The sequence below is a fragment of the Falco biarmicus genome, chromosome 4 (genome assembly GCF_023638135.1).
Source record: "Falco biarmicus isolate bFalBia1 chromosome 4, bFalBia1.pri, whole genome shotgun sequence".
NCBI classification, from domain to species: domain Eukaryota; kingdom Metazoa; phylum Chordata; class Aves; order Falconiformes; family Falconidae; genus Falco; species Falco biarmicus.
The window spans coordinates 32390550-32403435 of record NC_079291.1 but is presented as its reverse complement, the minus strand read 5'-3'; the positions used below and the strand labels follow the sequence as shown (position 1 = coordinate 32403435).

Here is a 12886-nt window from a genome sequence, read left to right as displayed (position 1 = left end):
TTAATATTTCCTATCTGAGGTCTTCAGATGAAGCGCTTCACATAAAAGTTAAATATTTAAAATAGTGTTATATGAATAGCAATCCAAGTTGAAAAAGTGTATCTGTTTTCATAGCTTGTCTTCCAGACCAACCGAGTGATTAAAGAGCAGTTGAGGGCTTCATTTTACATTCTGCTTCATTTGAAGTTCAGTGGAGTCCTACAGCAACTCTTATCTACAAAAGAAAAGCTACAGAAAATAACAAAAGCAAATGTGAATGTTTTATCTGAGGCTTCCATTCTCCAGAGAAACCATCTACACTTCTGATTCTGTGCATGTCACCTGACATACTTAATTATCTGCATGCACAGCCTACCTATATGACAGTGGCAAGAGTGAAACAGAGCACACAGAGACCTCGATTTGGAACATTAGGGCTGCTAAATAAATGCATATTGAATCCGAAAACTGCACCGTTCATGCAAATGTTGTATACTGCAATTGACAACACTGTTCCAGAAAGGTATGCATGTTGACACATCCTTGGTTTTGAGGACAACATCCTTCACTTATACAAGCAAAACACTGGCCAAAGGACTATACTGTAAAATCAACATTATGCTATTGCTTAACTGCAGAAAATACATGGTTTAGTTCTGAAGTTGATATGAATTGATAAAAATAATGGCTGAGATAACCATTATGTCCACAAGCAATTATTTACTACTTACTGTTACTTTTCTTCCTAGGTAGGATTCAGTGATTCTGACATTGCTTCCTGTTGTGTCTCTATTTATTACAGATAAGTGTGGCTGTGACTCATCTGGCTGACCACTGCACATGTCAAATGCAATTATATCACTTCCTTCTTTGGCAACAAAGCCACAGTTACAGGATGCTGGATAGTGAAGACTTCCACAGTCCCACTGGCGAACATGTACTTCAAAATCTCGAGACGTACTCTTATAGAGAACAAATGTTCCTGTTTTAAAATTGTCATAAAGTCTGAAATCAAAGGAATAGCATGTGATATCACTTTGGTTATAAATAACTGTATCGCCACATGTCAGCAATTTTATCTTAAAACAGACTTCTAATATTTCATGAACTTTGATACTGCAACTCATTTTCCTGCATTGGAAACACCAAAAGTACAACCCACAAACCAACACACAACTCTGTTCTGAATAAACACCATCATATCTTCCTCTGTGCAGCTCTAAATGAAAAAACAACCCAACAAAAAAACCAACCCAACCCACACCCGTTTTATAGCAGAAAAATGCAGAATAAAAGAAGGATCACAAGTGGGGTATATGTAGACAATGGTTGTGAATGGTAACATAACCATGAAGCCACTGCCATTCTTTGATGTCTTTTTTTAATGGTGCTTATGACAGGGAACTGGAGGGTACTTCTTAACCTTTGTGTTTCCACAGCAGTACGCCTATGCAGCAAGAGCAATAAGATGCATAGCAGCGTGCATGTCGGGGGCAGCTCCTAAAAACTGTGTAATTTCCCTTGACAAAATCATTTCTAAAGTCATGTACTTTTAAAAGGTCTGCTTTGTTAAGATAGAGATGGGGAGTGCTTATTCCCAAAGATTTGAAAATTCTGAAGTAATATGAAAATTATTTAAGACAAAACCCATAAATAACGAATTCCTTTTTATTTTTTTCCTTAGGGTTCCCCGAAGCAAGGTTAAAATAGCCAATTTAATGATTCAGTGGTAAGAGGGGGGCAGGGGAGAAAAAAAAGAAAGAAAACGCCCTAAACTTTAGCTGCAAGTTTAATCACCTCTTGGCTATAAATGGCATTTGACAGTTAATTGCAGAGTATTGATTTGCTGTGTGTATAATGGGCCAGCAGACAAACTGCAGCTGGTTACCCTACCAGGACTGCACAGGATTACCCTGTGATTCAGTAAGGACAGTTCCTTTCCGGTTTGTTTCCTCAATTTGTAAAATAGAAGTAGCAACAGGCTTTACCCTTAAAAAGAAAGTTCTTTCCCCACAGCACCATGCTTCCAGCCAGACTGTATCACAGTAACTCATTACTTCATAAGAAGACCAGATCACAATGCATCAATAGTTAAAATGCCCAGTGACGCTACCCCTACAACTTCCACAGAAGGGGGAACCGCAAGCTCAGGATAACCCCAGTGACTTTATTATTATTACTAGCCACAGTGCTATCAGAGAAGCAATCACAACTTGTCTTTTAATTTCCGTTATCAAGTTAACAAGAAGAGTCGGGTTGTGGGCTGAACATCCTTATTTGGAGGCAACATATCCTCTTCTTCCTACCCTTCCACTTGAAGAAATGTGTTTCTACTGAGCAGAGAATATAAAAGTCCCAGGTGTGGAACCTGTGCATGTTTTGACACCTTCCATGAATTGCAAACACTTTGAACGACAGAAACACACCAAAAACATGCCAACTGTGGCCAAGGAAGCTGTCTTCACTTCAGACAGTAATGTGCAAGTGACAGCAGTGAGGTACTTTCAATGCCATTAATGAACTCAGCACAATGTTACACAGACAGGTTCTAGCAACTTGATCCTTACAAGAATTCAGATACTGATACCCAGAAATAGGGAAACTATGCTGTATATTGGAAACACCTTTGCATTGTAGGAGTTTTGCTAATCAATCTTTATCACTGTTCATATTTAATAACTTTTCTATTTCTCATGGTCAACAGATTGTACAGCAACCACTTCCCTAAACAGGAAAACAGTCCATTTGCTTCGCTGTTTTGCCACAACCCCAAAACCTGCATTTAGAAATACAAATACCACAAACATCATCATGACTGGCAAGCTTTTACTAACTAAAACACGTTTATCCTTACTGTCCAAGAAAGAATGTAAAATACAGAGTGCAGCTGTGGAAAACTAGAGGTAACTTCTATCACCAGCACAGATTTTAACTAACTAACTAAGAACAGCCACCCAAAAAACACCCACAAAAGGTCCCAGTTAAGAGCAGCAATCCAGTAATTACCTTCCATCAAACGTAATTATATGAGGGTCAGTAAATGAGTAGCAGTAAGCAGTGGGCAGATCCTTTACTGTAATCTTCAAAACAAAGAAGCACATAGTAAAACCGTATCAGATTAGCAAATAAACAGAATCAGGCATATTATTTATCTTATGATACTAGTTTGTATTCTAATAAATATATTACATTATACTTTTAATCAATCTGAGTAGTTATATCAATATTAAAATGTAAAAAAAAAAAAATAATTCAAATGAAAACACGGCATTTCAATGAAAAGCAAACAATGGAAAATTGACCACTTAGAAATCCTGGCATGAGTCAGCGTGTCACAACTGAAACAGAAGCTTCATTAACATCAGCCATATTTCTGGTCAGTTTACAGAGGTTAACATGAAGATTTTCGACCTGTGCACTTTCTGGAACATAGCCATTCCACAGGAAATTCTCACTGGATATAGGTTCGACTGCAATTCTGGTAATTCTGTCTCCATCCTGCACAAAGTCTGTCACAGCAGTGAAATAAATTACAGCTTGACTACAGATTCCGTTATTGCAGGGTTTCTGGAGAAGATCCACATGACAAGAAGAAAGAGCCAAGTTTAAACCTAACTGCTCTTTACCTGTTTCAATGAAAACAAATCATTAGTGAGTTTTCCTCTAAGTAAGTCACATCTTGTGTACTACTGTTAATATAGATACTAACTTATCCACAAACGTTGCCATAAATTAATTATGCATTTTTTTCTTGTGTTTGGTCATGCAAAACCCCCTCTCTACATCTTCATACACACCCCCAAGAAAATGGTTTTGAATTTTCCAGTTTGATAGACATAATAGGCTTGCTAATGTGACATAAAAATGGTTGTCTGCCTAGGCAAGGCTCCTCCTGGGTTTCACAGGATTTGTGCTTGACAAAGTACTACAGAAAACAGTAATAACAGTAAAAAATAAGGACTTTGTGACGGCATATACGATACTTGCAACACAACAGATCAACAAAATGAACTGAAATATAAATCTGGCAAGTATTACAGTATTCTGTCTATTATCCATAGATGTCAAAAACACCTCCTAACTTCAACAAGCAATGGTTTATGGACACATTCTTCCATACTTTCAGCAGCAGTACATACAGCCTATAAGTATTTTGGTTTAACATTTCAGAAAGCATTTTACAACATAACAGCTTCTCCAAAGGAAACCAGCAGGAACGTTTAGAAAAGCACATTAAACATACAAAATGCAACAAAATTCAGGATCATACTTACCCTCATCAACGCTATTTAATGTTAGTGAGATTTTGCAGTCACTTTCAAGCTGGCTAAACTCAGGACAAGGAATAGGAATGCTACTTTCTATTGCCAGTCTGTATTCCTTCCCATCTTCTGATATATCGTATGTTTCTGGAAGTATCTACCACAGAAGAAATTGTATTTAAAATGCAAGCTTTATGAGTATACTACAGCACTGCTTACTAACCAGCTAGGAGTACCGTATAGAAAGCTGAAGAGATGGAATGGCATGGTGCATGGCCTGCTCTGCTTGATCAGGCTTATTTAGATGGTCTGAAGAGCAGCAGCATACTGGAGAGGTGATATAATAGCAAGTCTTGAAAAGGTGGGAAAAAGTGGCAAGGATAAGGAAAAGGCAAGAGTAAAGGCTAGCTAGAAAGGTAAGAATTAGCAAACCACATTAACACCACAAAAATGTATCCTCTGGGTAACTTCTAGAAGCTAAAATACAAACAGCTTGGTGTATTGTCTGGGGGGAATGGAGGGGGAGGCTACCTTACAGACAACAATGTCCCAAAAGAATTCAGAAGCACCGTATTTCTCCTGGGATTCCTCTCTGTAAACTTACAACACAGCTCACCACAGATGCATAATCAAAAGTGCAACTAGAGATCAGTAACAGAGGCCTACAACCAAGCACTGTACGTTGGGGAAAATCCTGAGTGCAGCCTCGCAGGAAAACAAAAAATAATGCATTCACATTTTGCAGCATACGCTACAGACTGGCACTTGCATGAGATAAATCTGGGCCCTGACCCTGCAGAAACATAAGCACAGGCTTAACTTCATGAAGGGCAAATCCTGAAGTCAACAGGACTATTCCCAACATGTAATGACATGCGGTATGTCTTTCCGGTATTGGGGTCCATTTTCTGGCCAGCAAATGGGTCCCTATAGCTATACCCACAGCAGGAATTAAAATGGGTTTGGAGCTTGGCCTCCATGTCCTGGTTTCCCTCTTTAAGACCAGACCTGGTTGGTCTCACCCTTCCCTCATCCCCACGGCCAGCTGGGAAGAGACCCTGGCCCGGCCACCAGCTGAGCCACACGCTGGGAGACCCTGCTGGTACAGACCAAAATCCTGTCAAATGAGGCAGCAGCAATTAAACACAATGGACAATGGCGCCAGGGCTCAGGTCTGAGCCGCGGCCCTCCCAGTTTACACACACCAGTCAGAGCTGACGCTAGCTGCTGGAAACTGAGGCTTCCACTCTGTGTGTCAGCTGCCGATTCAGCCTTCCTGCACCCAAAGTACACAGGGAGCACAGAAACAACTTTGACTCTTCTGCATTTTGGCAAATTAAACTTCACTGCAGCCAACAACACGGTCTATTTGTCCACAGCTAATACATTTTGAGTGCCTTCCAGTCAGAGGACTGACTATTGCAGTGATACTCAGAAAGATTCCTACCACAATGTAAAGTAAAACATTAAGTTTTCTTTCAAATTTACCTTGATGCCAGCAAAAAATTCCTTGCTCTCAACGGAAGAGCTTTGTATATCTGGCTTCTCCATGAAAAAAGCAGAACTGCTACAGTAGACCTGTAGGGCAAAACCAGCATAATACAATACGTTCTTGATATGAAGTGGTTGTGTGAAGACAAAACCCAGCCGTCATAGGTCAGTTTGATGGATTCATCACACCCAGACTTCTGTTTGCACCAGAAGTTACCAGTTGCCAGTGGTGCTGCTTAAGAAAAACATAAAACCAGATGGAGCCTCCTATGACCTTTTCCTAGCATACTCCACCAGTGGTGCAGAGACTTCAAGGCCAACGTTTAACAAGCACCTAAGCCTCCATGGATTTAAAAAATCCCATCTGCAGCATTTCTGCACCCCACAACATCTTGTGGAAAAGCATTCTATACTTTATTACATGTTATTTACTTCTATTTGTCCATTTCACATTTTTTGCCTTTTAATTTTGTTGAGTGACCATTAGATCTCAGATTATGCAGAACAACTGTCCCCTTCTCCTCCTCCTCTTCTTCTTACTATACTTTTTTCCTGGTATTATGGGCCTGGATATTTGTTTTCAAGCTGAAGAATTTACTGTGATTTCCCTCCACTGAACGAGCTCCATGCTACTAGACACTGTGGTTTTGCTTTTGTTTTGTATTTTTCCTTTGTTTAGTTTCCTTTTGAGATGTGTTGACCACACATGCAGTATTTCAGATCCTGAGAAAACCTAGGATTCATAGCAGCTGCAGGTAGTTTATTACTGTGCCTTTCCTTTTGACTGTGAGCAAACACTGTCAGGCAACTATTCACAAAGTCCCCAAAGGATTTTTGAGGATTAGCAATTGCTGTTGTCCATAAGCCATTCCAGCAGTCTGGCTTTGGCTTGAACACACATGCACATGCACACCAGCCATGTGCTTTTTTGGGTTTTTTTATTCTGACCAGGAAAAATTAACCTGTATTTTGGTATATGCAGGTAGAAAATGTATTGGTTTTCCAATGCTTAATCTTATGAAAGTTACCGTAAAAGCCTACATCTTGACTCTGCTACCATGGAAGTTAATGCAGGTACTCTCACTGCTTCTGATTTTGAGGAAATCAAACCATTTAAATTCAATCTTAGTGACAAAACCATCAAGCAGCAGCTTATTATTGAATCAGGGAAAAGAAATCTAATGAAACAACAACACAGCTTCTCAAAACCTCTGGTTCTTACAGCCTCTCACTTAGATGCAGCTGCATCCAAAAATCCTCTTAAATTTACTATATCAAACAAAATCACAGTAGAGGATGAAGAAGATGCAACTGAATAAACACTTATCTTCTGGAGGCACACTATACTGTACTGAAACAAACAGTCTCAAAACCTTAAAGGCAATGATAATTACTGATATACTCTGTGGTATGTCCACATTCTTATGGCTACTGTTGGTGTAAACAACAAAGGCAGTATGCTTCTGCCAAGAAAAATTATACAACAAAGTGCGGGAACCCCGTCTCTAACAACTGCTAGTGTCTACTGAGTGATGTTTACAAAGATACAGAGATTACAATTAAGTTTTAACATACTCTGTCTCCAAGTCTGACGTTTATCCCATCTAGTTCTAGAAGTGAGAACATACGAACTGCTGTTTCATGTTTCAGTTCTTCTTTGATACCTTCAGGAGAAAGTCTTGACCAAGTTACAATGAATCCAACCGAGTTGTTTGCAAAAGGAACGCCAAAGGTACACCTCAGGTAAATGCTGCCTTTGATTAACTCTGCTACAACTTCAGGAACAGCTGGTAGTGGTGGTGACACAGATGGAGATGGTGTAGGAGTCAGGTTACCTAGTCAAACAGAAGTGTGGGTTTTGCTTTTTATTCTGTGCAAAACCAGTATCAGATGGACTTACATTGACACTTTTTTTTCCAATTAATACACTAATAATATTTATCTTTTTTGTAGAAATATTACATTATTGCTTACAAAATTAGAGAAAATGTGTATGTTCTTTTTATTAATTACTAAAAAGAGAAAAAACTCTTTATCAGCCTTTGATTATATTCTAACCAATAGGAAGGTGCTGAAGGGAGAGGGCGGGAACCAAAACCAAGGGAATAAAACACAATTAATTATTTTACCAGACAGGAGAGAGCAACATGCAAAGGAATTTGCCTGACAGAAGAATATTTTATTTACTTATAAAGAAAGGGGTAAAGGGGGGGGGGGGGGGGGGAAGGACTAGAATAAGCAAAGGTATGATTTGTAGATTCATCTAATATTTTGCTCCCAAAGAATCAAAGTAATCTGTACATCTGCATTATTAAAATTACTCCTTAACATTTTGGTACTTATTCTGAACATTATGCTTAGAAAGTACTCTTGTAATTCAAGCCCTGAAATTCCCTCCGAACTGCTAATTTTGCAACAGACCATGCAATACTGTTGATCTTATGAACATGTTTTTATTCTTAACAGAATATGACTAAATGTTGACATTATTGGGTCACAGATGCACAGAAAATCTTGAAAATCAAAACCAAAATACTCACTGCTACAGACACCTTGAATTTCCATTCCCTCAGGATCACAGGTCTCTGGCTTTCCATCTGAAACAACTATAAATTGTTCTTAATTTGTATTTTCACAAAGAGACAGAGTATCTCACACAGAGACCAATGGTCTTAGATTACTGCCCTTATGTTAAAAATACATCAAATATCAGAAGACGTTAATTGAAGTCTAAATTAGCAGAACAGACACAATCTTGTAATCTGATCCATATACAATTATGGTAGTAGTCCATACAAAGCCTTCTGTTGGAAATCACAGGTAGGTGCTATACCTAGGAGAAAAGGTATAAAACATTTGGCCACCTCTACATCTTTTATGCAGATGTACCCAGCAAATATTTATAGATGTTAGTGAATGAAAAGTAATTATTCTCTTGAATATATATATTTGACTCCCCAAATCCACACAAGCATGCTTATTCATTAACTGTAACCCTGGACAGCCAAAATTCAGTGTGGATCAGCTTTGAAAAAATCATCTTTCCTACAGGACCTAAGAAAAAGTGCTTGTGTACTGCTATTGTTTAGTACTTTTAGTGTTAAAAAAAAATGTGGAACTTTGATTAAACAAGAAAATACCAGTGCATTTGTAACATGAGTAGAAAGAGGTTAGCCACTCCACTCAAATGAAGTCAAAAAGGCAGCAGCAACCCTGAAAACCCCATTCACCAAAAACGATGAAGAGCAGATTCTGATGTTCCATACTTCAGTGATACATTTAATTCCTTAGCACATAGAGAGACTGTTTGAAAATATGCATCACATGTTAACAGCTATCAAGTGTTAATGAAGAAATCATAGTACATGTGGTAACCTGGATACAAAAAGCAGCACAAGAGTACAGTGCACTTTGCAGGTAAACACCACCTTGAAAGAGGGCTTTTAAACTTAAAACATGCTTCAGATTCACAGTATTTAGCAGAGCCAAACCAGACAAGTTTCTTGTCTACATTGTTTTGAGGCAGTAAAATATGCCAGCTCCCCACGTAAGTTTTTTTTAATCCTTCATTTTTATTTTCTTCATGAACCATCATCCAAAGTAAATACAAAGTCCTACAGTGCAAGAGCTCTTCATTGCTTCAGTCACATACATGCTGAAATGTCCCATTTTTGGCATTTTTCTTCTTTCAGTAAGTCTTTGGAAAATATGTCTTAACAATTGTACCTAACGGTATAATCATGGGCCAATAAAGCACCAGAAAACCCACTGACAGTTTTGCTTTGAAAGCAGTCAGTAATAGAGAATATGACAGTACATATAATACAGTAGATGATGTAGAAAAATATTGCTAGTAGTGGTGCAGTACATGAGCTAAGAAGAATTTCTTAGTACAGTAATTTGTCATTACTTCACAGTATTTATAACTGTAAGGATTTAACCATGCCTTCCTCAACTTATCTAAAACATCTGGCATGAACAATGAAGTACTGAAGTTCTGAGCTGTGAACACCAGCACATTTTTGCAGCACAAGGGTCCAAGACAACAGCAGACACTGCAAAAGGACTCCAGTTCTTATAACACTAATAAAGTGTGTATCAGTAGAGCATTTCTATGTTGAATATTCTTCTAGCAATGATGTGTATACTCTCCAGAAAAATGATAGAAGAGATACAGTGAGAAAAATATTCCTAATGACATAAATATATTTTGGTCAAGTTCTTAAAGAAAATTTTCTCTGACATAATTCTATGCATATTCAGTAATGGGTATCTGAGAGTATAACTGCCATTGCAGGTACTCTGAATTTTGACTTCTAGAAGTGTCTTATATACCCACCTCTTTATATGGAAAAATCCAATTCTTAAGTTTCTGGGCTCTGAACAACAGCTGAGCGCTAAATGTAAGTTACAAAGGGGTGGTGGGAACCCACCTTACCGTACCAAACCATTTTTCTATCATATCAATCTTAGAAGTAAGGACTGCAAGAAATTGTAGCTTGTGTAACTATTTCCAGGCATTTCCACCCAGCCAAATACCAGGGAAACACACTTGTAAACACACACAGATGAGTTAGAGCACACATTTTCTCACCTTCTGCACAATACCCCATGCATCCTTGGGTGGGCTGCAGTAAGTAAACAAAGAAATCTCCGCAGTTTCTCACACTGACAGGGATTCGGAAAAGACAGCAGTCTTTTGAAGTGCTGAAGAAAAACTGCCATGTAGCACAAGCTGTTAACTGTTTCATCTCACCAGGTCGAGGCATGGATTCTGACTCTCTCAGAGACAACCAGACAGGGGCTTGAGTACCACAATGATTCATCTTCAGCACCAGAGAAAAACATCAGAAAATGGTTAATGCTATGTCAAATTGTTGCTGTGCTTTAATGCCAGGAGGTAGGTATGTATTCAATTAACTTCCTGCATGAGCTTTTAGCCAAGTTTAGATAGTATAATTGAGGGCTTGCCTACTTTCCTCCTCAAGGTTGAATACAAATACACACAAAAGAGACTAAATCCTTCTTTGAGTCTAATGAATTTGTGTTTCTAAAGACAGGCTATCATTTAGTGCCTGAAGAGCTTAACCGGGAGCCACACCTGAGTGTTTTGCCCCAAAAAGCTAACAGTTTTGTTATGGCTTAGTGAGTTACTCTACACCCATTAACCTACAGTAACTGTGTGAATGCTATCAGAGCACAGCAAATACAGCACAGAACATACATACACGGAATATCAACTAAAGGTGCTAAAGCTGACGCGTTTTATTTGCCCTTTGACATGGACTGAAGGCTCATCTAACCTCCTGGATTTCTTCTGAGATGTGGCCAGATGATGCAAGGTTACCGACTTGCAGCCCTAGCTGAAAATGCAAGACACCTGAAAAGCCCTGCCTTTCAGTTCCCCACCTTTAGAAATAGATAGGCTTGTAGCATCCCCTGTAACAAACACAGCAACCCTAAATCATTTGGTGTTCACAAAGCAGTGGGTTTCACAACGTCTGTAATTGACATGCTGATTCAACGGGTGATTTAAGAGGACTGTTGTACCCTCTCTGGCAAACAAAAGCCTTGTTCAGTGCTTTTCCTTATGGAGTGGGAACAGTCATTCACCCCTCATCACTGTGCCTATGTGAGGTCTTCAGGTAACAACGCTGCCATACAGGTCACAACTCAACAGTAGTACCAATCGTGGTAACCGAAGTGTAAGTCTGATTTAGTAGACACCAGATTTACCAGTTGGATACAGAAAAATGAATCCTGAGAAAAGAAGACAGAGAAGGAATCTGGTTCATGGGTTACCAGAATGAGTTAAAGATCACCTCCTGTCTTTCACGTGCTGCAGAAAGCAAACTGAAGAGAAAGAACAGAACACAGTGTGTTAAAGCAAGCATTCAGAAAATACTTACATGAAATTACAAATTTGAAATTGTGAGATTTTGAGAACCTCTTCTCCTTCATACATCGCCTGAAGTATTCCTTTCTTTAACTTGATAGTGAAACAAGTATACCAAGAGGTCTAAAGACTACTGCGGACTTATTGAGCAATTACTCTTCTCAAAAATACACTTTTCTCTCTTAATCTAGAATACTTGAGCCCACCACCAATACACCAGAAAGAATTAATGAGAAGTAGACAGAAACGAGATGGATTGTTTGATAGTCTGAATCTTTGACAAGGATTAAATAGCTATAATAAAAGTTCTCCTAAAGGGAAAGAAAGGAGGAAACTTCCCAAACAAGAAGACATCCATTTTAGTTTGCTTTTAATGTTCTGACTTTGAGATTTCAAAATAAATGTCTCTGTTTTGTCAACAGATGCAAAGAAGCATATGTCACTGCGTAAGTTTAATTTGCTGAAGTTTTGATTCAATCTCTTTCCAACTGTAATCACCTGAACTCTTCTGTGTTAGGATGGTAGCCTATTTTTACCAAATATTTACTAAGCACCGGGAACTTCTGTCAGATTTCTAAAAGCTTCCTAGATAATCTGAGGGGGTATTTTGCTAGTCTAACCTGTCTAACCTCTGTTCTGAAAAACTTCCCCCGCCCCTGGTTTATCATGCTGGTTCTTTGCATTAAATTATCCATTTCGAAAAAAATACAACTAGTTAATTCATTTGTTTGTATTAAATCTAATGAAAAGCAAGTTCTTTGGGAATCATACATTTTGCTAGGTTTTTGCAGTATAAAAGCCTGGATAACAGTAGCCTCTGCAGTACAGCCTGCAGTGAGCCTTTGACTCAGCTGCACATTAAAGGTATTTCAGTGACTTTACACTGCTATAAAGATTTAATAAAAAATAAAATAAATAATTTTAAAAACAAGAGTGGCTGCTATAAACTCAATTTCACTTGATTAGTATGTTTTAACTGTTTGTATTATTTTAAAAGTGTTTTGTTGTTGGGCTTTTCTTTTTCCTTTTTAAAGAGACTGTGACCAGGCAATTTCAATTCATTAGAAAAATCACGGGTAAAATATTCTCATTACTTTTTTTTTTTTTTTTGAAACCAAGGATATGTCTTAAAATGGGAAACTACAGTGCTGTATCTCCTTAGAATATTACAATTACAGCAATACTGGTGCACTCCAAAATAAAGCATTACAAGTCTAAGGTATAAATTTTGCAGGTAACTCTTGTGTCCTAGGGGACC

General features: G+C 38.3%; 1 protein-coding gene across 2 annotated transcripts in view; it reads right to left on the bottom strand.

The window, feature by feature from the left end:
* The window catches only part of VWDE (von Willebrand factor D and EGF domains), a 44099-nt gene that overhangs the window by 25320 nt on the left and 5893 nt on the right, over positions 1–12886 (bottom strand). Inside the window, exons 3-10 of one of the 2 annotated variants that reach the window (XM_056338267.1) lie at positions 10327–10558; positions 8273–8338; positions 7308–7567; positions 5730–5819; positions 4254–4398; positions 3391–3605; positions 2986–3059; positions 711–984 (exon numbers count right to left, since the gene is read on the bottom strand). In XM_056338267.1, coding sequence (XP_056194242.1) covers positions 711–984; positions 2986–3059; positions 3391–3605; positions 4254–4398; positions 5730–5819; positions 7308–7567; positions 8273–8338; positions 10327–10558 — 1356 coding nt within the window. Of the gene's footprint in view, positions 1–710; positions 985–2985; positions 3060–3390; positions 3606–4253; positions 4399–5729; positions 5820–7307; positions 7568–8272; positions 8339–10326; positions 12384–12886 lie in introns of those variants that run through there. The other variant, XM_056338266.1, reaches the window with a different exon arrangement.